We start from the raw sequence: 26,865 nt of genomic DNA on the forward strand, positions 1-26,865 counted from the left end.
TCGTTGATGTACTGCTGCCAAAGGTAGTGACCCTGGGAAACGTGGAGGCGATCATAGATGGCTTCGCAGCGATGGGATTCCCAAACTGCGGTGGGGCCATAGATGGAACTCACATCCCTATCCTGGCACCGGACCACCAGGCCACCCAGTACATTAACCGAAAGGGATACTTTTCCATGGTGCTGCAAGCACTGGTGGACCACAGGGGACGTTTTACCAACATCTACGTGGGATGGCCGGGCAAGGTTCATGACGCTCGTGTTTTCAGGAACTCTGGTCTGTTTAGACGGCTGCAACAAGGTATTTACTTCCCGGACCACAAAATAACTGTTGGGGATGTGGAGATGCCTATAGTCATCCTCGGGGACCCAGCCTACCCGCTAATGCCCTGGCTCATGAAGCCCTATACTGGCGCCCTGGACACTGAAAAAGAACTCTTCAACTACCGGCTGAGCAAGTGCAGAATGGTGGTGGAGTGTGCTTTTGGCCGTCTCAAGGGGAGATGGAGAAGCTTACTGACTCGCTGTGATCTCAGCGAAACCAATATCCCCATTGTTATAGCAGCTTGCTGTGTGCTCCACAATCTCTGTGAGAGCAAGGGGGAGACCTTTATGGCGGGGTGGGAGGTTGAGGAAAATAGCCTGGCTGGTGATTACTCACAGCCAGACAGCCGGGCGATTAGAAGAGACCAGCGGGAAGCGCTGTGCATCCGGGAGGCTTTGAAAGCAAAGTTCCTGAGTGAGCAGGGTAACCTGTGATTTTATAGTTTGTGTACTGAGAAGCTAAACCTGCCCCCGTTTCTTTACCCAGGTAATGTTGACTATCCTATCCAGTTACATACCCCCTTCACCCCCCCTCCAACACACGTGTCGAAATAAAAATAGTTCTACTTTGTTAAAGCACACCGTTTTCTTTAATACTGTTTTAGCGGGAATTTTTTAAAACTGGGACGCAGACTGTGGTGCGGGGCGGGTCTAGTGTTGTGATGCGAATGCAGCTTCTAAACTCAAGGATTGACAGGCTCCGCTGCGGTGGGATGCTTGTTTCAACGGAGCCTGTCACCCCTCCTGATCGGGACTGTGTGTATGGGAGGTCTATTTGACTTTGTGGCAGGGGGAGGACGGTTACAGATCCCATGCTGTGTGGCTCTGTGATCCTGTCTAAGGACCGGCGCTTAAGATCTGTAACTGCCCTCCCCCGCCACAAAGTCACAGAGCAACCCACCCCCCCCAACATTACATCAAAACAACCTCCCAGACTAACCGGGGCAACTAGTCACTGCATCACTGCACTGTGTATGTGCCCTGCTGCTGTGCCTGCCCCCGACTATGTACCCTGCCAAAGGAGACTGTCCTGTCCAATTTCCAACCCCCTTTCCCCTCCTCCTCCAAAAGAACATGATTGAAACAGTAGTTAACAGAAACAAATTTTTTATTATCAACTACACATGGCATTGGGAGGTGAAACTTGGACGTGGGCTTGTGTCAGGCGGGAAGGAAAGAACTTTTCAAATTTTGGGAAATGAGAGCCTTCTGCTACTAGAGCTCTCTGCAGGGGTGGAGTGAGAGTTAGCAGGGACTCTGCCGCCTCTCCTTCTTTGCACTTTGGGTGAGGTGGGTATGGGACTTGGTGGCGGGGGAGGGCGGTTAGAGATGGACTGCAGCGGGGCTCTGCCCTCCTGCCTCCGTTCCTGCAGAACATCCACAAGGCGCCGGAGCGTGTCCGTTTGCTCCCTCAGTAGTCCAAGCAGCGTTTGAGTCGCCTGCTGGTCTTCCTGCCGCCACCTCTCCTCCCGATCCATGTTGGCTTGGTGCATTCGGGTCAAGTTCTCCCGCCACTGGGTCTGCTGTGCTGCCTGGGCTTGGGAAGAGGCCATAAGCTCAGAGAACATGTCCTCCCGTGTCCTCTTCTTCCTACGCCTAATCCGCGCTAGCCTCTGGGAGTGTGATTCCAGGCTAGGTTGTGAGACAGTCGCAGACGGGGCTGTGGAAATGGGAAAAAGGGAGTGAATTCCTCTGAAAGATAAATGTAGTTGTGAACAAAGAACATAGTCTTTCTCTGTGAACAAGACCATGCACAGCACCTTTCACATGCGCACTCAGCACAAGGTCGAATTCTCGGCCTTCGCATTCTGTGCCTGGGGTCTTGAACAGCACATTTGAGAAGCGAGGCAGCACAACGGAATTTCTGTTGCAGGCAGACATGGTAAGCCGTACACTTGTGGCAGTTTAAAACTTTTATATTACCACTGGCCTCATTTCACATTTAAATCAATGTCAGTCCCTGCTGCCAGCAATCCGGCAAGCGGGAACTCTGCCCCTGTCCCACCCCCTCGCGGCTGTCCCCGGGAATGATCCCTTTCGGCTGCCCCTCTCCCGCCTCCACCGCGTGGCTGCAAACCAGCGGTGACAGTTCTGTAAAGGAACGGGAAAGCAGTCCCAACACTAACATTCCCCTACCTAATTAAAAGCAGGTCACCATGGCCGACATCACCCTGATGAGGATCTCCGAGAGCGACAAAGAGAGAATGCTCCGGGAAAGCCTCCAAAGACCAGGGCCGTATGCCGCCCTGCTGTGCAGAGCAATGATCCCCGAGTACCTGATAATCTCGTGGCGCGGCAACGTGTCGTACTTCGGAGGACCCAATAAGGCCGCTCTCCCCAAGAACCTCATACAACGGCTTTCAAGTTACCTCCAGGAGAGCTTCATCGAGATGTCCCAGGAGGATTACTGCTCTATCCCCGCACATATAGACCGCATTTTACTGTAGCTGCAGTAGCAGGGAATACACAGTAGAGCGGCTTGTGCAGGACAATCACTGAAAACCGGACATTGCTAGATTTCTTTTCAAAACTTGCACTGCCCCTTACTAAACCGTTAAGCGCCTAGGGCACACTAATCATGAACAACCCATTCTTTTAATTGTTAATATTCCTGTTTTGTTAAAAATAAATGTTTAGATGTTTACAACACTTACTGGCTGATCCTTCACCAGATTCTGTGTCCGGGGTAATGGCTGGGGACGCTTCGTAGGGGATCTCTGTAAGGGTGATGAAGAGATCCTGGCTGTCGGGGAAATCAGCGTTGTGAGAGCTGCCAACTGCCTCGCCCTCCTCATCTCCTTCCTCATCTTCCCCGTCCCCTAACATGTCTGAGGAACCGGCCGTGGACAGTATCCCATCCTCAGAGTCCACGGTCACTGGTGGGGTAGTGGTGGCGGCAGCACCGAGGATGGAATGCAGTGCCTCGTAGAAACGGGATGTCTGGGGATGGGATCCGGAGCGTCCGTTTGCCTCTTTGGTCTTCTGGTAGCCTTGTCTCAGCTCCTTGATTTTCACGCGGCACTGCGTTGCATCCCGGCTGTATCCTCTCTCTGCCATGTCTTTAGAGATCTTCTCGTAGATCTTTGCATTCCTTCTTTTGGATCGCAGCTCGGAAAGCACGGACTCATCGCCCCACACAGCGATGAGATCCAAGACTTCACGATCAGTCTATGCTGGGGCTCTCTTTCTATTCCCAGACTGCACGGCCATCACTGCTGGAGAGCTCTGCATCGTTGCCAGTGCTGCTGTGCTCGCCACGATGTCCAGACAGGAAATGAGATTCAAACTGGCCAGACAGGAAAAGGAATTCAAATTCAAATTTTCCCGGGGCTTTTCCTGTGTGGCTGGTCAGAGCATCCGAGCTCGCACTGCTGTCCAGAGCGTCAACAGAGTGGTGCACTGTGGGATAGCTCCCGGAGCTATTAGCGTCGATTTCCATCCACACCTAGCCTAATTCGACATGGCCATGTCGAATTTAGCGCTACTCCCCTCGTCGGGGAGGAGTACAGAAGTCGAATTAAAGAGACCTCTATGTCGAACTAAATAGCATCGCAGTGTGGACGGGTGCAGGGTTAATTCGATTTAACGGCGCTAACTTCGACATAAACGCCTAGTGTAGACCAGGCCTAACACTTTTTTTGTGAGGGTCCAGTGAGAGGGACTGATTCTTCAAATAGGACAATCTGGGGAGAAGCTCAGGACTAGAATGATACAAAGGTCAGCCTCCAAGGAGTAACCAAGTTGGTCAAAGCTCTGAACCAAAGCTGAACAGTCGCAAGACACCCAAGGTTAAGGCAGACATTGACTGAACTCCTTAGTGGTATGGGTAAACCTCAAAACATCACACCAGTCCCTTAGCAAAATTACCCGGATGGGGAAAAAGGTATATTCTAGTAGTAGTAGATTACACTACCCACTACCAAGAAGCAGTAGTTTTGTCCGCTATAGAGGCAGAAAAAGTGGCCAAAGCCTTACTAGACATATTCAGATGTCTGGGGTTTTTCCATGAGTTTTTGACTGATTGGGGGAAAATTTTATATCTGCCCTACATGAAGGACTATGGGGAAAATATGCGATTCAACACCTTCAGTTATCTCCCTATCACCCCCAGAATAGCTGGCTGGTTGAGAGTCTTCATGGAACCCTTAAAATGATGTTGAAAACTTTTGTGGACTAACACCTGCTGACTGGAATAAATGTCTACCTCACCTGCTGCTTGCTTATCAGGAAATTCCCAGGAATCCACAGGACTCTTCTCTTTAGAACTGCTCTATGGGAGGATGGTAGGGGGTCCCCTGCCTGAATGAAGGTGGAATGGGAAGGTACCGCCTCTTCTTAGGGGAGGCCATGAGCTCATGAGTTTCTCCTGGTAGAATCTACCTAAAGCTCAGGAGAGACAGAAAGTCTGGTATGATTGCACTGTGTGTGCATTGTCATATGATACAGGGGGCGAAGTTATGGTGCTCATCCTAGTAAGGTGGAATAAACTCCAGAATCCCTGGAAAGGAACATTTAAAATCATCAAACTGCTCAGTAAGGTAAACTATATGATTGAGATTTCTAATTACTCACTTTGACACCAAGCATATCATGTGAACATGTGAAACCCTTTATGACAGAAAGACTCTGGCCCTGGCTATGTGTGGTCACTGGGAGGATGGGGTGTGGGGGAGGATCTGGTAGCATAAATAAGGTGTCATGTTTTGGGCTGCAATCCAGACCAGTTAAGGAGTTGTGACCCTACTCATCCTGTAACCCCATGAGTCTTAAAAGGCTCTGCTGCTGTAGGCTCCTGTCTGGACTTTTCTAGCCAGCATACAAGCTTGGGCTATGTCTGTGCATTAAGCAGACCTGGTTCAGCAACTCTGACTCCAGCAGCCTGCTTGTTACACCACAACCACACTCTGGTCTCCTACTACAGTCTCCTACTACTAGCCACGTGACCCCAACACACTTCCGGTCCCAAATTTTCCCCAAACTATCTGGCCTGAAGTGTCCAGCCTCTCCTGGACTTCTCAAAGAAATAATCTGTTTTGTTTTCTCCTTTAGAGAGACAATAACCAGCAGCTTGCCACATTTGCAGGAGTTAACAATCACTTCCATTCAAACACAGCACTGGGCTGGTTTAGATTAAACGTAAAACAAGCTAATTAAAAAAAGGATATAGGTTAAGTGATGTTAAGTAAAACGTCTGTCTGTACTTCACTGCCATATCCCTGTAGTGTGCAGTACATGTGGTTAACTCTTTCATTTTTCCACCTTTACATTTATGCCTATTGTCAGAATGCTGGGTCATGTGTCTTCCCAAGCCTGGCTGAAGCTACAGATATCATCTATATATGCCAGGGCAAACTCCCCTATCTCGGCTAGTTACCAGCCTCTGGAAGGCTATATATCTATTTATGCCAGAACTGTCTTGAGGCCAAAAGGTAGGAAAAGGAACTCAAAGAGCCCTTTTGGGGTGGTAAATGCCAATTTGAGCCAGGCATCTGGGTCCAAAGACACTGCCAATAACCTTTAGAAAGGTCAGTCATTGTTAGGAATTGGACCTTTTCCCAAATTGTCTGTTCGAGGCATGAGGCTGTGTCATATGTTGTGTGGGAGTATTGAGCTTTCTGTAATCCACACAGAATCTGATTACCCCATCCCTCTTAGGAACCAGTACAATGGGTGATGCCTATGGACTATTTGACCATGGATCACCCCTAACACCAGCATGTCAGCAATTTCTCTCTGCAGGGTCTGGGCTGTTTTCCTATTAACCCTGAAGGGCGAACTTTTAATCAGAACCTGGGTCCCATTTCCATCCAGTGTACAGCAAAAGGAGGAAGGTGGAAAACACCTGTTGGTGAGTCTGAAGTACCCCTCTAATTTCTGCTTGCTGTGTGGGAGTTAAGTGATGAGGGAGCGCTATCGATTCCAAAGAGGCATTAATCCATGGGTCACTCCTATATTCACACTCCTACTGCAATCACACTACTCCAATGATGTGTGTAAAATATGGCTTGTAAGTTGTCATTTGAAAACTAATAGCACACTGAGCATTAATATCATTGTAAGATGAATGTGTTAACCTTATGTGTGAAGTTATGAGTTCCCTCTGTATAATATATAGCTATACCAAACTGGTACCTTATACGAGAGTGGCGCCTTGGTCTTGACAACCACTCTTTGGTTGTGTTGCCTTTTAGACCAAATGGTGGTTACCAGTTGCAAGATACAATTTGCAATTAAAAATTCCTATCAAATATTCTATACAAAAAACAGTTATATAACAATCAAACTTACATTCATTTTTCAAAGCATAGCATTAAAGAATTGATACAGAAACATAGAAAAGTTCCACTTTTAGCATTGATATAAACACACTTGGGTGTAATAAACAGACTGATTGCTTAGGGGAGGGGTGTAATCTTCCTTGACACCTGGGAAGTTTGTCACATTGATAAAGAACAGAATTCCTAGGATTTTTTCTTAGCTGGGACATTTCATATAATTAAATAAGAAAAAGTATATTCGTGTGAGATACTTTTCTCCAATCACCATATGTATGAAAGTAATGGTAACAAATTCAGTAAAGGCACAGGCATATTTGTAATGACCTACAATTTTAAGAATAGGTTATAATAATTTTATTATTTCTGCATGAATATTGAGGTCTCTACACCAGTCTAATCTCTAGTATATTATAAATCCATAACGTGATATGTATTTGTAAGGAAAACTAAACATGTTAAACAAATTAATCTGCTTAGCAAAAAGACAACAGCTGATGCTCAGTTCACTATAACAGATCCAGGGATTGATTTCTCAGTCCTCTGCTACATTCACAACAACTGATTCTACAAGTTACTTGCTTGTGAAGAACATTTCCCAGAGAGGTGAGCCTCAAAACTACACTATCCTCAAAACGGAGACAAGAAAAAAACTGCTGTATAAAGTGTACATGAACAAAATTAACTTTGAAAAGAAAAGGAACACAAAGCTTATCCCAGACAATGAGAGACTTAGATATTGCAAATTAAGTTACTTTGATTAACAATACACCCCTACCAAACAGTTGAGTATACCTAAGCACAACAATGTGACTCAGTCTTTGGTAAAAAGAACAGGATTACTTGTGGCACCTTAGGGACCCTAAATAGCAAGGGACACCATCATAGGACCTAATCACGTCAGCCACACTGTCAGAAGCTCGTTAACCTGCACATCTACCAATGTGGTATATGCCATCATGTGCCAGCAATGCCCCTCTGCCATGTACATTGGCCAAATCAGACAGTCTTTACGTAAAAGAATTAATGGACACAAATCAGACGTCAAGAATTATAACATTCAAAAACCAGTTGGAGAACACTTCAATCTCCCTGGTCACTCGATTACAGACCTAAAAGTCACAATATTACAACAAAAAAACTTCAAAAACAGAGTCCAATGAGAGACTGCTGAATTGGAATTAATTTGCAAATTGGACACCATTAAATTAGGCTTGAATAAAGACTGGGAGTGGATGGGTCATTACACAAAGTAAAACTATTTCCCCATGTTTATTTCCTCCCCTCCCCCTATGGTTCCTCACACCTTCTTGTCAACTGCTGGAAATGGGCCATTTTGATTACCACTACACAAAGTTTTTTTTCTCTCCTGCTGGTAATAGCTCACCTTAACTGATCACTGTCATTATAGTGTGTATGGTAACACCCATTGTTTCATGTTTTCTGTGTATATATATATCTATATCTTCCTACTGTATTTTCCACTGCATGCATCTCAGTGAAGTGGGTTTTAGCCCACGAAAGCTTATGCTCAAATAAATGTGTTAGTCTCTAAGGTGCCACAAGTACTCCTCAAAAAGAACAGGAGTACTTGTGGCACCTTAGAGACTAACAAATTTATTAGAGCATAAGCTTTCGTGGACTACAGCCTGTTCTTTTTGTGGATACAGACTAACACAGCTGTTACCAGTCTTTGGTAAAACACTGTTGCACTTCTCAGTTCCCACAGTAGATGGTGCTGTGCGATCAAATATGTATTGTACCAGCTACACTACTTTTCAAAATAGAGGGGAAAGCAATACAGGATTAATATACAGCTCTTTGTGATGGGTCCACATAGACACTTATAAAGTGTTTATAAACTATCATGCATAAAAGATTATTGTTTAATCAATATTTTATTTTGGAAATAAAAATATACTAAATAGATAGCAACCCAAAATGGAGATCTTTACCATAAAAATAAGATGCTGCAATATTTTAAATTAGTCCATGTGTGGCTTTAGAAAAAAAAAAAAAGAGACCACATTTAGTTGTTTAGATGGATTAATCTTTTGTCCCTTGTTTTAGGTCTCAACTCTGGACCTTGGCAACATAAGAAAATCTCTGTCTGGTAATTTCCTCTGAGAGCAGATCCTAGACACTTCCAATCTCATCTGTCTTATACTGGACCTTTACTTCAACTGGAATCATTGTGAATTAGTATTCTGTATACAAGACAAATACAGGGCAGGGGCAGGAAAGCTCAAGTTTAATGCATATGGCACAAGTAATACTTATTCAAGAGAAGTCTCTAGGGACAGTGAGTTATATTTTTCTGCTGCAAGCTGAAAGATAAACTGTACCTACAGAAAAGAAATGAGTATATCATTTAGATTGCTACACGCTACAAGCCAGAGTCTGATCTCACTTACCCAACTGACTCCAGTAGAGTTCCTGGAGTAAATGAGAGCAGACTGTGACTCTACTAGTCTGCTTTAAAAGAACACAGGATACTCATAATTTGACAGTTTAATTTTTGGTTTCTTATTCTATATTATTTGTACTACACAGTTAGAAGTTTAAAACACCTGATAATTTTGTCTCTTTTGAATTGGCAAATGCTGATTCTTATGGACCGCAACACACTGTTCTCACTCCCCAATTTACTTTTTGTTTTTGTTGCATAAGCAATGCAATCAGATGGTTGTTTGCTAGTGAACTATGTTGGATTTACTTCTCTAAGTGCAGCAGAAGAGTACAAAATTAAAAATAGAAGGCCTGCTCCTGCTCCCACTAAGGTCAGTGACCTTTTCGAATTCCAATATATCTTTTTTGAGATGGTATCCTGTCTTCCAACAGTGGCCAATGCCAGGTGCCCCAGAGGGAATGAAGAGAACAGGTAATCATCCAGTAATCCATCCCCTGTTGTCCATTCCCAGCTTCTGGCAAGCAGAGGCTAGGGACACCATCCCTGTCCATCCTGGCTAATAGCCATTTATGGACCTATCCTCTATGAATTTATCTAGTTCTTTTTTGAACCCTGGTATAGTCTTGGCCTTCACAACATCCTCTGGCAAAGAGTTCCACAGATTGACTCTGCATTGTAAATACTTCCTTTTATTTGTTTGTTTTAAACTTGCTGCCTGTTAATTTCATTTGTGACACCTAGTTCTTGTGTTATGAGAAGAAGTAAATAACTCTTCCTTATTTACTTTCTCCACACCCGTCATGATTTTATAGATCTCTATCATATCCCCCCTTAGTTGTCTCTTTTCCAAGCTGAAAAGTCCCAGTCTTATTAATCTCTCTTCATACTGAAGCTGTTCCATACCCCTAATCATTTTTGCTGTCCTTTTCTGTACCTTTTCGAATTCCAATATATCTTTTTTGAGATGGGGCATCTGCACACAGTATTCAAGATGTACCATGGATTTATATAGCAGCGATATGATATTTTCTGTCTTATTATTTATCCCTTTCTTAATGATTCCCAACATTCTGTTAGCTTTTTTGACTGCCACTGCACATTGAGTGGATGTTTTCAGAGAACTATCCACAATGACCCCAAGAACTCTTTCTTGAGTGGTAACAGCTAATTTAGACCCCATCATTTTATATGTATAGTTGGGATTATGGTTTCCAATGGGCATTACTTTTCATTTATCAATGCAATGGTGTGACTACAGTTGGATCTTAAGTTCAGAGAAGAGGGGGTAGCCATGTTAATGACTGTGACATCTCCAGGATGAGCATAGATTGGGTAATCCTCTGTGATGTGCCAGACAGTTTGCACTACCATTCAAGGTAGAGTGGCCTGTTAACACCTCTGCAGTCATAGGACAAACAAAAGGGGTTAGTGGGTTACAGATTGTTGTAATAAGCTATAAATCTAGTGTGTCTGTTCAGTCCATGGTTTTTAGCATCAGCAGAGTTATGAATTTAAGCTCCCAGGCCACTCTACCTTGAATGGTCCCTTAGAATATTTGCTAACTACTTATGCTAAACAACTTCTTCCACCTTGTATTTAGCTGTTATGCTCTGAGCGCCTTTCCAAGTCCGGAGGAAGAGCACTGTGGGCATCAAAAGCTTGTATCTCTCACCACCAGAAGTTGGTCCAATAAAAGATATTACCTTAGCCATCTTGTCTCTAATATTCCAGGGCCAACATGACTACAACTACACTGGTCCTCTCAAAGTCAGGGTTACTTACATCTTTAAGTTGAATGGACTTTTGCGTATAATTCATTAATCATCTTTATGGTATGTTAATAACTTAATTGGAAGTTGCTGTCTTTTAAAGAGCTGCCAAGTTTTATGCACCTCATGTAACACTCACACCATTGGCAGCTCTTTCACGACAGTCCTCCCAGCCATTGGGAGCCACTGCATTGCCTATCCTACAGGCATCCTCTCTTCTTCCTCATGTGCTTCTCCTTTTGCTGGATTCAAGCTGGGGAGGAACAACTAGGTTGGAGAAGCAGTAGAAAGTGGAGGTGCATGAGGCAATGTTGGCCAATGAGCTGGTGGGGATAGAAGGTGATGGTGGCTCAATTCTGGCCTCTCCCGAGCATGACTGCCCCAACAATTCTCTGCAGTCAGTCCCCCAGCCACCAGTTGCCACCCCCAAGCTATCAACTGGGTAAAGAGTGGCAGCTATCTCTTCCAGCTGAAAGTCATTCCCTCACTGCTTGATGCGGGGCATGGGAAAGGAAATCAATGACATTCCACCATCCATGATAAATGGCACACAAAGAGCTGCACAAAATTTAGCAGCTATGTCACAGTGGGCAAACCAAGGCAATAATGTGAGGATTTGAATGCTCTGAATATTCATGTCCAAAAGTCCCATTTTCTGTTATGTTAATTAGCAATAGATTCAGTGTGTTAGAGCAGTTTTAAAACAATTAGCAGCTTTAAAGATTTTAGGGGGTATAATTCTGCTCAGTTTCCAACAAGTAAGGTATTCCACAAATGAGATTGTTTCCTTTCTTTCGGAATCAATAGAAATGGGAAAGAAAATATACTGCCTAACCTAAGGACTGCAGGCAATTTTATATTAGAGTGTGTGCTCTGGTGAAATAAAATTAGTTATTTATCATATGTATATTTTATATATATGTATAGTCTTTTGCTTTACACGTTGTCCCTTCTGATTTTCACAGATGTTATGCTACTCACTTTGAGAAAAGTTTTGCCCTTGATCTTCTGACACATGTGGCATGGGAGGCAGATGTGTGGTAACAGTTGGGTGGAAGGTTTCTAATCCTGAGCAACTGGGTCTGTATAGGACACAGTGGGATCTGGAAGAAGCACTGTTTATTGCTGATCCAAGAGAGCAGCCCATATGCACCTTCCCTCATCCCCCCACCATCACCCTCTGACAGCAGTAGTATTAGGAATGGGCCATGACTCTCAAGCTGTCTGATTTTGGGGTATGGAGTGCCACCAACCATATTAGTCAAGTCTCCACCTGAAAGCTTGAAGGCTTATGATTCTGTCCTAGCCTGATCCTGTGTCTCCTTCAACCTTGTTGCCCTTTCTCTATTGCACCTGTGTAGGACAGGACCAAATTTTGTTCCATGATTTATCAGCTAGTGCTGAACATAGATTATGATCTGCCAAGGGTTACCTGACATCTACAGTTTGAAGAGAATTTCGGAGGTAAACAAAAGACAAATCATTTTCCATAAGAAACTTCAGTTGTGATTGCTTGATCTGAGGGCTATTAATTAAGGATGTATATAAGGTAGTGAAAATTGACAGTCATGAGACATCCTTGAAGCTATTTGGCAACACCATTTGTCACTGACAAAGCACTTTCACCAGTGGAAAAAACTTTCATGGTAAAGAATGAGCTGTTCACAAACTATTTGCAAAGAATAATTTACTTGCCCTTTTTTTGTTTATAAATTTTCAATTAGATTGATGTTTACTAATTGTTTATTTGAGAGGCTTTGATCTGAATTCCTCTAAAGCGATATGCAATAACTAACATGAGCGAGAATTAGTTATAGTAACACAAGTTTTCACTACTAAAAAGGTGAAATCATTAGTTTGGATTAAAGTGGGTGCTCTTTCATAAAGCCTAAATCCCATTAACTTTAGAAGGAATTATGCTCAATTGCCACTTATTTTGTTCCATTGTTACTACACACACACACACACAGACAGACATTTATATGTCTTCTCAGGCTTGAATATACTTTTTTTTGCACTGCTATCGTTAGTCCAATGTAGCTACTCCAATGCCCCTATTATAGATGCAGTGCACTGATATAAAAAGAAAATTTGCAGTGGGCTAGACTTCTAAAAGGTATTTAGGTGCCTAAAGAGGAAAACAGGTACCTACTGGTATTTCAAAAATGCCTAGGTACTTTTGAGAACCCTACTGGATGCCTATCTTCAACCTTAGGCACCTAAATACCTTTGAAATCTTGCCCTAAGTCACTTTTGAAAATAGACTTTGCTCTTAAGTCAGTTAGATGCTTTTGAAAATTTTATCCAAAGCCTCAGTTTCCAAGTCTTCCCCCTCAATCACCTTCACAGTTCTTTTCCTACTGCTCCATCCCCATATACTAATTCCTATCTCTTCTAAAAGCACATGTCTTCCACAATGCCCATGCACATTGCTTTTGTACTAAGAATGACAACATTAAAGAAAAACAATCTTGAGATTATTCTGTCTTCTGGGATGTGGGCCAGATCCTCAACTGTTGTCAATGAGGCAAGCTCAGCTGCATTGACTTCAGTGAAACTATACCAATTTATACCAGCTGAGGATCTGACCTCATAAATAGGGTGACCAGACAGCAAGCGTGAAAAATTGGGATAGGGGGTGGGAGGTAATAGGAGCCTATATAAGAAAAAGCCACAAATTTTGGGACTGTCCCTATAAAATCGGGACATCTGATCACCCTACTCCTAAAATATAGGCTCTTTGAGTACAAACAACTAATAAACAATAAATACATATTTATAGAATAATATACTTTAGTATATATATTGTGCTCTTGCTAATAACAACTATTATATGTTCTTAATCTGAGTAATAAAACTATGTAATTACTCCCATGTGCTCAGATATGGTGAAAGTATATTCATTTGTTTGCTTTTCCTATACCGGTGACGAAAAAGTTATGAATATCTTGCTTTATAGGACCCTTGAATACAAATTAAAATCATTATCATAAAAGGGCTAGCAAAATAGCAGATAATTAAGACAGGAATCATAGAAGTTCCTAACTCTGGTAAGATACATTATCTATTTAACAGTATAACATTGATCTGTTTTTTATCTTTTTAGCCATGTCTTTAAAAAGAAGCCTGAGAATTGTAGTTTGGCTGAAAGGTACAAATTTATTGCATGCATGGTCCTTCCACAGTACAGCTGTGTAAAATTTAAATTTTGCAGAACGTACGTGGTTTTGGTTTTTTGGTTAGAGACTCAAAATTCATTCCAATATTGTCAAATGTTCACCAAGATTTATAAACATTTTGAACTAACCTGGGCTCAGCCTTGAAGAATCCTTTCATTATCTTTAGTTATATAACACTGAAAGAAAGATGGATTGCTCATAGAATGGACAAAAAGAGCTGGCATTATAAAGTTTGGATCCTAAGGCCATTGTAGTCAACTGGCGCTCGTCTGTTGGCTTTAATGGCCTTTGAATTGTTCCCTAAGTTTATACTTGAAGTGAGTGTAATAAATAGTAAAGGCATAGGAAATAATATTATTATTAATAATAAAATAATGAATAGTAATAATACCTAGCTCTTATTTAGCATTTTTATTAGAAGATCTCTCAGCACTTTGAAAAGGAGGTCAGTATCACTATCCCTATTTTATAATGAGCCACAGTGAGGTGTAGTGGTTTGAACAAGGTCACCGAACAGACCGGGGCAGAGCTGGGAATAAAACCCAGATCTTCTGAGTCTCAGTTGAATACTTTCTCCACTGGGCCATGCCATATAGGTCACATGGGTGCTCTGTTTTGGCACATGTGCATATTGATAGTTTTATAAAGATATTTTAAAAATATATAATTGTATATTTCCATTAAAAAACTTGGATTGATTTCTTGTTTCACACTGAAAGTATCCGAAGAAGTGGGCTGTAGTCCACGAAAGCTTATGCTCTAATAAATTTGTTAGTCTCTAAGGTGCCACAAGTACTCCTGTTCTTCTTTTTACTGAAAGTATGCTAAACTGCTCATACATGAAAGCAAGATCAATTTGTCAATTTCAAATTAGTTTCTCTTTGGTACCCCAAAATCAAAGCAACACTCAGGAGTTGAAAACACAGCTAGATCAAAGGTGGAGGAAAGGGGCCTTGTCCTGTAAAGCACTGATCACCTCTGTAGAATAACTCAGCATCACCAGCTCCTGGTCACTTCACTGGGCCTTAAGCTTGAACTGCAATTCAGAGGAAGAGCACAACATCTGACAAGAGTGGACCCTGCATTTGGTGGACAAAACCCACTAAATTCTGAATATTGGGGAACTAATCACTACTGAGGTGTTACTCTCTGTTCCACATGAGAATAGCATGATTGGTTAAGGTGTTTTTGAAGAATTCTCACTCATGGAAGTACTGGTAATTGCTTCTTGAAGCAGTTACTAATTTACTAGCAACCTTCCGTAATATTAGATGTGGTGTATCGGAGACCAATGAGTCTATCTGGGAAGACAAAAATGTTAAAGGAGGAGGTTCAACAAAAATAATAATAATAAAAAAATAGAAGCCTTCTTTCACCCACTAGAATAAGTAAATACTCAAGTCTTGTACTTTTCTCCCCTTAACGGATGTGGGTCTAGTCTGTAGCCATCTGAATAGACGTATGATGTGTGGGGGACAGTCAACACCAATCTATTAGAATTCTTTGAGGGAGTCATCAATTATGTAGATAATGGTACTCCAGTCAATATAGAACACTTGGATGTTAAGAAAGCCTTTGACAAAGACCACACCAAAGACCTTGAAGGAAACTACATAGCCATGGGATAAGAGGGAAGGAAAAATAGGAAACAAATGGTAGGAATAAATGGTCAGATTTCACAATGGAAAGAGTTGAACAGTGGGGTCCACCAAAGATCTGTACTGGGACCTGTGCTGTTCATCATATTCTTTATTGATTTGGAAAAGGTGATAAACAGTGAAGTCGCAAAATTTGAAACTGAATTATTCAAGTTAGTTTTGTCCAAAGCAGATTGCAAAGAGTTAGAGAGGGATCTCACAAAACTGGGTGACTGGGCAACACAATGGCAGATGAAATTCAATGTTGATAAATGCAAAGTAATGCACATTGGAAAAAATAATCCCAACTGTACATATACAATAATGGGTTCTATATTAGTTGTTATCACCTAAAAAAGAGATCTTGAAGTCACCATGGATAATTCTCTGAAAACTTCTGCTCAACTCATAGCAGCAGTCAAAAAAGGCTAACAGTATGTTAGGAACTATTAGGAAAGGGATAGAAAATAAGAAAGAACATATCAGAATGCCACTTTATAAATCCATGGTGTGCTCATAGATTGACTATTGTGTCCACTTATGGTTGCCCCATCTCAAAAAGGAAATAATGGAATTAGAAAAGGTTCAGAGAAGGGCAACAAAGATGATCAAGGTATGGAACGGCTGCCATATGAGGAGAGACTAAATAAACTAGGGCTGTTCATCTTAGAAAAGAGATGTGGGGGGAATGATAGAGGACTATAAAATAATGAATGATGTGGAAAAACTGAATAGATAAAGTGTTTCCCACGATACAAAAACCAGAGGGTCACCTGATGGAATTAATAGGCAGCAGATTTAATATAAACAAAAGAAGTTCTTTTTCACACAACACACAACTAACCTATGGAAATTATTGCCATGGGATGTTGTGATTTCCAAACATATAACTGGGTTCAAAAAAGAACTGAATACATTCATGGAGGATAGGTCTATAGGTCCATAGATTTCTTCATTAGTCAAGATGGCCAAGGATGCAACTCTATGCTCGGGGTGACCCTAATTCACTGGAGTGGAAGATGGATCACTCAATAATTGCCCTGTTATGTACATTCTCTCTCTGAAGCTCTGGTACAGGCCACCGTTGCAGACAGAATACTGGGCCAGACGGACTGTGGTCTGACCCAGTATGGCAGCTCTTATGTTCTTATGAACTGGTACACTGCTCCATGCTGGGAGGCACAGCATGGGAAGACTACTTAGGTGGCGCACCTCTGAATGGTTCAAAGCACAACCCAAATGGGGACTGCCTGCCTGCTGTCATGTGGGAAGTGCTAAAGAAAGAGCAGATGACAGGGCTGGATGAGGACAGGGCTGGTGAACCTGCTGCTGGATTAATTCTTTTAGTGGGGATGCTGAGACCCATTGAACCAAACTGCAAACCCTGTATATAATGGAAACCACTTCAAGTCAGGGGGGTGCAGCAGCACCCCCGCACCTCTAATTCCAGCACCTATGGCTGGTGGAACCTAAGTAACTGCACTACACACACGTTCTCTGCACTTCCTGTTGCTGCAGGAAGGGTTGTGGAGCTGCACCATCCTCATTGGGAACAAGTGGCTTCAAGTCACAATTTGGCCGCAAAACTCATTTTTGTTTTGTGAGTTTTAAATGGTGTATTATTCTTGTAAACTCCATGATAAAATATTAATGTGTGTAGCAGGGCTGCGATCAACACATTTATTCACTTCTTGCAACATACATCAAAATGCAAACCTATCCAAAAATATAACTACTAGGAGTCTGACTCTAAATCAGCAATCGCATCCACATCATCATCCTTTCTTTTCAATTATTCAAACATTCTCATTGATTTACCTTTCACTTTTATTTTTTAGTGTTTTGGAAGGGATAAATACAAGCTCTTGAAAATTATTTCTGCATATGTGAATCTTTGTAGAGCCTGCGAATGATCAGATGCTAGCAGTGCTTTCTTTTAAAACAGAATTAATCAGCCAGCATTATATAGAGGCATTAAAACCAAGTGCAAATACAGCATATTGTACTGAGTTATATCCCTTGGAGAAATATCTTTAAGGGAAGATATGCCTGCAATTTAATAAGCCAGAACAGTTTAAGGTTGATTTTTAAAAAAAATATATTTTTTTCATAGCTCAATTTAAATATAATATATATACATTTGTATATAAATTACCTTGGAAATCTCCCTTAAACACCCCACAATTTATGGGAAAATATTAAATGGATTATTTTCCACCAAAATCCTGGAGGTCCTCTGCCTTCATTTCAGAGCCCTCTGGATATAGCTGTGTTGCAAACTGTGCTCTTACAGCAATCTATGTATTATGTGTAGGCAGCCTTTCATAAGTGATCTGTGACCCTAGCATAAACCAGAAAGAAAACCAAAAGCATGGTTTTGCCTTAAGTTTTGAGCCTGGATCTAATCATCACTGAAGTCAAATGTAAATTAGATATATGTAAGATCAGAATTAGGGTCTTTGTGTTTTTTTCCTTTGGTTTAGAGAATTTTCCATCTTAAAGTTTAAAGCTGTAATGGGAAAGGGCAGGAGGAAAAGGCATGAACTCTCTTTAGAGGATTTCTTCATCATCTTGCTTGTCACATGCAGTATTATTTGCAAAGAGAACTCGACAACATTATACTTCAGTTGTATGCAATAACATTTTCGCTAACAGTCAGTTCAATTGGAGCAGCTCCCATGACACACAAGGGGGGAATTGCACTGTGTGCATGGAAAATGGCATATAAATTTTGTTTTCTAATGTAACAGAATTTGCACATTCTGAAAATTAATGTTGACATAAGAGATACTGTAACCAACTAAACAATCTGATATAAAGATAACAGACATATTGTGTCAGTTACAATTTTAAAACCAAAATGCCTGATTAAAGGAATACAGTAATTGACAATATTTGTAAGTTAGTGAAAGCTAGCTGTTACTCAAAAGCACAGGTGGGAAATTGCATCTCTTTGGATCTCACTAGACTCTACAGCTTGATTTTGCTTCCTTTTGTGCCAGTTTAAGGCCTGGCCTAAAAAAGTGTGATATCACTGAAGTCAGGAGAGATGCACCGATTTAGGTCAGGGATGACTCCCTACTTTACTGAGATTTGCATTTATCCCTTTCTCTCTCTGACTTATTGTGACATACCAGGATACAATCCAGACCAATGAGTCGATGTGTCACGCCAGCCCAATAACCTGGGGTGCCCTTTACAATGCCTTGCAGCTATAGCCTCCAATCTGGACTGCTCACAAACAGCCTCCAGCGTGCAAGTCACTCCCAGTGATGTTGGTGTGCGCTGTAGCTAGCCAGGCACACCCTGGCTCTTACCAGCCTTAAATATTATCACAGGTTGACTCCAACACTCTCCCAGACTCAGATATCCCCCCAGAAATGTATGTCCTGTACTGACCAGCCCTCTCCTGGGCAGTACAAATATATTAAGTCCATTATTCCTTTAAGGGAATAATATGTACACAACTTGTTATCCCAAATGGAGTTACCCAGATGCTTGAACTTGAACACACTGAATTAGATAAAACAATGAAACAAGTTTATTAATTTTAAAAAGAGATTTTAAGTGTGTACAACAGGGGTCGGCAACGTTCGGCACGCGGCTCGCCAGGGTAAGTACCCTGGCGGGCCAGGCCAGTTTTATTTACCTGCTGAAGTGGCAGGTTCGGCCGATCGCGGCCCCCACTGGCCATGGTTCGCCGTCCCGGGCCAATAGGGGTGGCGAGAAGCCGCGACCAGCACATCACTCGCCCGCGCCACTTCTTGCCACCCCTATTGGCCCGGGACGGCGAACCACGGCCAGTGGGGGCCGCGATCGGCCGAACCTGCCACGTCAGCAGGTAAATAAAACTGGCCCGGCCCGCCAGGGTGCTTACCCTGGTCAGCCACGTGCCGAACATTGCCGACCCCTGGTGTACAAGTAACAAATCATAAAAGTCAAAAAATGATTACAAGAAAAATAAAGATAAAACACTTACTGATGCCTAACTTAAACTACATTAGATTCAAAGCAAAGTTTTCTCACCACATGCTTTCAACAGTCTGAATGACCAAACCCTTTAGGTCAGGATCCCTTACCCAGAGTCCAATAGCTGCTTCCTTTGTCTCTTCAGGTACAGTAAATGCAGTGTCTGCCCCTTCTTTTTATAGTCCTTCCTGTGTGGAAGGAAACTCCATGTTGTTTCTTTGCTAAGATGTAGATTTTTGCCCCGGCCCCCTCTCCTGCCACAGAATGGACATTTAGGAGGTAATGGTCCATCAGCCTTGTTTACACCTATCTGAGGCATCAGCTTGCCCTCTGTCTCTGAGGAACTGATTTGGCCACTCTCCAGACTTATCTGGAAAACATACTTTTAGTCATGATATCAGCTTATGTTTATAACTTCACATGTAATGCTGCCATGTGCATTTTTGCCATGTTACTGATCAGCAAATCATGAGTTTTTAAATGATACCTCACAAAGTATATCTTAGACAAACATTATTACAATAGTGTGTAGGTTGTGAACACAGGGGTATATTCTGTCACACTTAACAATCTTCTTGAAAGCAAACTTTGCACTTCTGCCTACTGTTCAACTTCCCTCTGACATATCCACCAAGTACAGACCCTCAAATGCACATGTCAGCGCCTCAGAAAATAATAACGTTACACCATTATCATATCCACTATGAGATCTGCAAGTCTTATCAGAAGCTCTGCAGGAATAAACTCTTGACTGAAAAGTTTAATCTCTGCTCTTCTCTTATTTCCAAAAGTGCTGGCAATCCTTAGTCCCTTTTGTGTGCCATTTATTCTCTATGCTATCTTTCCAATGTATCCTCCATTCCTAGTGAGATGCAAAGAATCTGCTTCCTACCTTTAATCCAATATTGCCCTACTTTGAGACAATACAGGCCCCTGTCATATTTTTCTTTTCTTCTCCACTCCCATGTATTTTTTCAATGCTCTTGACTTTTCCATCATCACAAGCTCCATTCACAAAAATACCTGGACACTTAACCTCTTACCTCCCCTATTGTTTGGTCCAGGTCTTCACATGAGCTGGAAACCACGCTCCTCTGTGTAGTTAGTACCCTCCTTATTTCTGCTGATGAAGGCTCTTTCCGCTCCTTGTTGCATTTCAATCTAGCTTTTGACAGTCTGGACCCTTCTATTCCCCTGAACTGCCCTATAGCTAGGCAGGCATCTCTGTTCTACCCCCACCCCCCCACCACAGTACCACTCTTCCTTTCTATCTCATACACACATTTCCCCTCCCAATGCTTAGTTTTTTACCACTTGATGATAGAACAACAATCTTGGTGCCATGTTATGCAGAATGACATAATTTGCTCATGCGTTATTTCTTTTTTAATACTTGTTCATTAAGCAAACACAATTAATTACATTAATATTTAGAGAACATCCCCCATGCAATCACCCCAGGATGTTGTACAAAGCCACTTTAAAATGCATACAATAAAATATTAATAAACTAAATTTTATTAAGAGCTTATTACATTTGCTGTAAAAATCGGCACCAATTCTGAAGCTTTAGTGCAGGATGAAAATTAATCTCATAAATGAGGCTAGAGATTGTTGAAACTACTATATTGCATCTGCAATATTACACACACAGTGGGTCTGGTTCACCTCTCAGTAGTATAAATCCAGAGTAACTCAGCTTAAGTCAGTGAACTCAGCACTCCATGGCAGGAGCAGTCAAAAAAAAACTAGGAGAGCCATCTAGTCACAAATGCACAGTCCTGAACTAAACCACAACAACAAAAGCTGTGCTGATATTGTCAATTATATAGGTTGTGGGGGAGTGAGAAGCGGGGGAGGGGTGAGGAGATGACCAACTTCCAATGAACTTCTGCAAAACTTGAAAAAAAAATTGAAACATTTCAAGTGTTTTTATTTATAACTCAGCTATTTTGAATGGCTCTTGCCATGGCGCTGTAAGATTTATCTTTATCATCTAAAAATCTCCCCCTTTTTGTTCAACAAGACAAACATAATAAGATATTTCATAACAACTGGCATGACCTTTGCATGCAATCACTCTCCTTTTAAGCTGAACATACAGCATGGTTACATTGCTGTGAGGGTCTAGTAAGTCTTTACTGCTTATATGTGAACTGTGATTTTCCAAAGGCTTATAATTTAGCCAAATTTGGGTAGATTTGCACAGGGGACAGCATAAAACACATCCCTGACACAGAGGTCCACCCCCACCAAATTTCAAAACCTGGGTGCACTAGAACTTTTCGAAGAAAAGGTTGCCAGAATTTAATATGGGCAAAACAATGTATTTTTCCCTAGCTCGTCATTCTTTGAAGTGGCTGAACTGGTTTGGGTAAAATCTCTCCCCCCCGCCCTCAAAATCAGCCTAAATCAGCCACCTAGCATAGCAAATTTCAGCTCAAATGATTAAAGTTTGAGAAAGTTATAAGAAATTGTAAACAGGGTCTTATCATGAGGAGTGTTGGTAAAGCTAAATAATAAGCAATGTCACCGGCCTCACCTACCATTTAAACAGTTTGATAGCGTTTCTTGATTTATGATAGCTCCACTATATTCTTAAAGTAGGCAATATGAATTAGCTGTCAATAGTTCAACTTTATGGCAAATTGATCAACCACGCAAGTCCTTAAAGAACATGCAGTTGAGTTTCCTTTCTATCAGATCTAGAGTTTAAGACGAGCCATAGTTATAGCAATATTTAATAGTTCTCTCCCTCTGATGAAGGTGAATTTGTCATTTCAAAGTGATAAATGGAGATCATTAGAGACTTCCAGTTATCTTGTAATGCCTTACAGTAAATCTGTATTACTACATAGTACATTGCGATTCTGCCTTATACTGCAGTAACATTATTCACCCATTCCTTTGAAAATATGTTGTGATGTTGACAAAAGAGAAGGCAAGCAAAAAATCTGAAGACCTAGTCTGGAAAATCTCATTGCTAGTCCTGTAAACAGTTTTGCATTAGCCACTGGCAGTGACAGTGACACAAATAGTTTGTCAATGAAATATCTTTGTGATTCTCAATCGTTGCTGAATCTGTGTTGTCATTTGTTTTCTGCTGTCTGCATGCTTTCATGGTTCTATTTGTTCTTATGCCTTGGGAAAGTTATTTTTCCATGCACCCTGACAATTATGTCCTTTTTAACTGCTATATTCATAAGAAGCAGCTCTGGGGTTTTTTATAATCTACATTTGCCTGTTTGTTCAGTATTTCTTCTTGTTCTGATGTTTAGTATGAAAAACATTCCAAATAAAGTATTTTTTTCTCTCATGTTCCTTTGCAAATGAGAAATTAATATATAAAATCCATCTTCTTGGGAGTGTCTGGTATTAGTCTAAAGGAGAGAGGAATATCTGAAAGGAGTAGCAGCAGAAGAAATAGTCTGATTTGCAGGGCAATAATGAAATAGTTAAAATTAGATCATCCGACAGCACTACAAATGAGACCTCTTTTTCTGAAAATGCAGTTAGAATTGTTATTGATATGAAAAATATTTATAGACATTTTTACAGGTGCTGTACACATGGGTAAGCTGCAAAGTCACCTTGAAAATTGTACAAATAGATAACCGGCATTAAGACATTGTGTCTTAAAAATGAAGCTTGTGCAGGGATCACTAATTATGAATATCAGCAGAAAGGACAGTCAGAAATATTGCAACATCTTGGTCTAAGTGCAATTGTCACGTTTGAATCCTTATTTCTTAACACATAGATTCATTTTATTTACCTCCTAATTCCAGGATAGAGATTTTCAAATCAAGAAATTTAAAAATATCTAAGGGTTAGCATGTAAAAGAAGTACAATTAATTCAGATGAGTACTATGGAAGGAAATGATCATATTTTAAGTATCTGTGCCAATGGCTAAATATGCAACATGTATAGATGGGATAAAATATGAATAAATAAAATGGAGTAAGTATTTCTATTCTTATATTTCACTTAATATTCTAGAATTAAAAAAAAAACTGTTTCTGACTTCCTCTGTGTTTTCTCTTTACTAAAAGATGAAAAGCATCTTTTTCAGACTTTCAGAAGCAAAATGCGATGCGCTTTTGCAACAGATATTATCTCCAGGTTTAATTGCTTTAGTGGCACTATGAGAAAGGGGGTAGAATAAAATGAAACATCATTTGGAACATGATATTAAATGGTGATATGTACTACCAAAAGTCTAAACAAATGTGTAATGCAGGATTGTAATAGTTATGAAAGATCTTTGTACCAAAAGTGAAGAACAGTCTGGCATAAATGTATCTGGATCGTTCCAACTGCTTCTTAATTAGCTCTTTTTAAAAAATGTTAAGTACAAAGAAGTACATTGTATCTGTTCATTATCTTCTAAAACATAGTAAAATAATTACATGCAGAGTAGTATCTGGGGACCATTGGCATGATCCTAAGCAGAAGAGAGAAAAGTTAACATTAATTTTACATCTAAATCTAGGCCTTGATTCAGCAAAACACTCATGCCCATACTAAAATGTGTTGCTTATTTGGGACTCTAGTGGCTTTCTTTAGAGGACCGTGGCTGATTAATGATAATAACAATACAAGTATATTGCTGCTTTCATCCAAAAATTGCATATCAGGGCCATACTTTACAGATGATGGCCCTGATATGCAATGGGCAGGGTGTTTGTTCTCATGGATCCGACTGCAGGTTGAGCGCCTATTTATTGTTCATGTACGGCAATGCCTTTGCTCCATCTTTGCTGAAAACCTCACCCATTCCTCTATCTCTTCTTGCCGTGGCTATTATAATTCCCTTTTGTATGGTGACCTAAAGTCCCTGTTACCCAATTTGTGAACAATAACACTGCCCACTTTCTCATATGGACAAAGAAAATGTATCATCCCTTATCTGAAAACAATTCTACTTCCCATTTATTCTGGATCCATGGATTTACTCCAGCCTATTGCTACCTTTCTGCTGATATCTCTGGGTCTCCTGTATCTAACATAATCCTTCCTCCTCTAGCTCTTCCCAGGGAAAGGAGAAAAGGTTCAGTTGATGTTTGGTTTCAGGGGTGGGTGATACATTTTTCTTGATCTGAATCTGTTTATTCATTCCTATTTCTGAGGCAAGAATTTTATTTGCTTATTTATTTACATTTACTACTAAACTAGAAGACAAGCATATGCTTAAAATTACTGAACGAAAGCTCCTGTACTAATGAGATATAAGAGAGCCCCACATACCTGCACACCTCTAAAGATGCATACATTTTCTGCGGACCTCTAAAGATGTGCTACAGAAATTGCTAGCACATCCATTTTTCATGCCCTTAGCCTAAATATGAGCACTTGGTCATATAAAAATGTCAAACAGCAAACCACCAAACAGTACCCTCTGTTTTGTCAATGTATTTTTGGAGGCCCACTGAAAACCTGACCTAAAATTACATTTTGGGGATGAAACACTGGCCCTATAAAACTCAGTGGGAACACTCCCATCAAAGTCAATTGGACAAGATTTCACTCAAACTTTAAGAAATTCCCTGCTGTTTTGAGACACATTATACCTTATCAGCTGGATCAACTAATATATTGGGCTGTGAAGTCTTCATTTCATGGTGTTTTTTGCTGTCTGTTTCTGCAGATAGATGTGTTCTATCCTTTAACATGTTTGCTTGAGCTGATCCATTAGCAGACTGCGTCCTGTTTAAAACAAACAAACATGTTATTATCAAACTGCCACAATTCAGCATGAAATCAAAATATATGTCCTAAACTGTTAAATAGTTATTGGGAAGTATAGTTTACATAACTATGAGATCAAACCTGAAGTCTTACTCAAACCTGTGAGGGCAAAGAAATATATAACAATTTCCAAACTGCAGAATAAGAGACATTTAAAAAGGAGAAGAGGTGAACATTTTACTTCTATTTTAAGACACTGATGATTCAGTAAAGCACTTAAGCATGTGCTTATATTTTGGCACATGTTTAAGTGCTTATTGCCTGAATAGGGATGTTTCTCTGAATCAGCAATTAACAAATTAGCTGGTCAGGGAGGAGGGAATCACAAAAGGCAATTGAGGTGCAGGGGGTGCAAGCTGTTGACAATTTTATTACAATTCTAAAGCACGGATAACAAAATGTCCAAAAAAACTTTAGAATGGCCAAAACCTTCAAAGTCTGTCGGGTCAAATGTAGTAGTGGTGGCAGTAGTTGTAATATAATTTTTTGCTCTTACTTTTATTGTGAATGTGAAGATGTCGTGACATTTTTAGACTTTGAATAAGGGTTTAACAACCTGAAAAAGCTTGAGGAACATGCTATATATATAGACTGCCAAATATGCTTCTCTGGCACAGAGGTATCATTATTCCCACCCAGCTTCACTCCCACTCCCAGTTTGGTTCTGTTTTGCACAGGCAGGATTTAACCCACAGCTGAGTACCTTTTTTTTTTTTTGGTAAAAAACATTTTGCATTTCTTCTAAATTCTAATCTATTGGAATACATAAATAGATGCAACAATACTGAAGAAAATTGAGATTTGCACTAGAAGCAGGAAATAGTATTTCACACTTCAATAACTGAACTTTGTCTACAAATATTATCCATTAAGCCCCCAGTCCTGCACACTGACCTGCACAGGAGGATCCCTGCCCTTGTGTGGTGCCTCACTGAATTCAACAGGTTTCAGAGTAGCAGCCGTGTTAGTCTGTATCCGCAAAAAGAAGAACAGGAGGACTTGTGGCACCTTAGAGACTAACAAATTTATTAGAGCATAAGCTTTCGTGGACTACAGCCCACTTCTTCGGATGCATATAGAATGGAACATATATTGAGGAGATATATATACACACATACAGAGAGCATAAACAGGTGGGAGTTGTCTTACCACCTCTGAGAGGCCAATTAATTAAGAGAAAAAAAACTTTTGAAGTGATAATCAAGCTAGCCGAGTACAGACAGACAGTTAGATAACAAGTGTGAGAATACTTACAAGGGGAGATAGATTTAATGTTTGTAATGGCTCAACCATTCCCAGTCCTTATTTAAACCGGAGTTGATTGTGTCTAGTTTGCATATCAATTCTAGCTCAGCAGTTTCTCGTTGGAGTCTGTTTTTGAAGTTTTTCTGTTGTAATATAGCCACCCGCAGGTCTGTCACTGAATGACCAGACAGGTTAAAGTGTTCTCCCACTGGTTTTTGAGTATTTTGATTCCTGATGTCAGATTTGTGTCCATTAATTCTTTTGCGTAGAGACTGTCCGGTTTGGCCAATGTACATGCCTCCAGCTTC

General features: G+C 40.9%; 2 protein-coding genes across 2 annotated transcripts in view; both read right to left on the reverse strand.

Moving 5' to 3' along the window:
- Nucleotides 1–1,347: 1,347 nt before the first annotated feature.
- On the reverse strand, nt 1,348–3,974 carry LOC135982206 (uncharacterized). Its single transcript, XM_065587761.1, has 2 exons — nt 2,978–3,974; nt 1,348–1,983 (listed from the first exon to the last, which is right to left on the reverse strand). The coding sequence occupies exons 1-2, from the start codon at nt 3,378–3,380 to the stop codon at nt 1,508–1,510; spliced, it is 879 nt and encodes a 292-aa protein (XP_065443833.1). The 5' UTR covers nt 3,381–3,974; the 3' UTR covers nt 1,348–1,507.
- Nucleotides 3,975–20,933: 16,959 nt separating this feature from the next.
- Nucleotides 20,934–26,865, reverse strand: part of TPO (thyroid peroxidase) — an 89,333-nt gene continuing 83,401 nt past the window's right edge. Inside the window, exons 15-16 of the mRNA XM_005289655.3 lie at nt 25,135–25,270; nt 20,934–24,008 (exon numbers count right to left, since the gene is read on the reverse strand). Of these exons, the coding sequence (XP_005289712.2) occupies nt 23,970–24,008; nt 25,135–25,270 (175 nt within the window). The 3' untranslated portion in view covers nt 20,934–23,969. The remainder of the gene's footprint in view (nt 24,009–25,134; nt 25,271–26,865) is intronic.

The sequence above is a fragment of the Chrysemys picta genome, chromosome 3 (assembly GCF_011386835.1).
Source record: "Chrysemys picta bellii isolate R12L10 chromosome 3, ASM1138683v2, whole genome shotgun sequence".
Classification (NCBI taxonomy): Eukaryota; Metazoa; Chordata; order Testudines; family Emydidae; genus Chrysemys; species Chrysemys picta.

What these genes read in the sequence shown, in the direction of transcription:
- LOC135982206 (XM_065587761.1), bottom strand. Translation starts at nt 3,380, where the DNA reads ATGGCAGAGAGAGGATACAGCCGGGATGCAACGCAGTGCCGCGTGAAA. An exon ending in ATCTGGTGAAGGATCAGCCA is followed by an intron (nt 1,984 to 2,977) that starts GTAAGTGTTGTA and finishes CCATTTCCACAG; the next exon opens with CCCCGTCTGCGACTGTCTCA.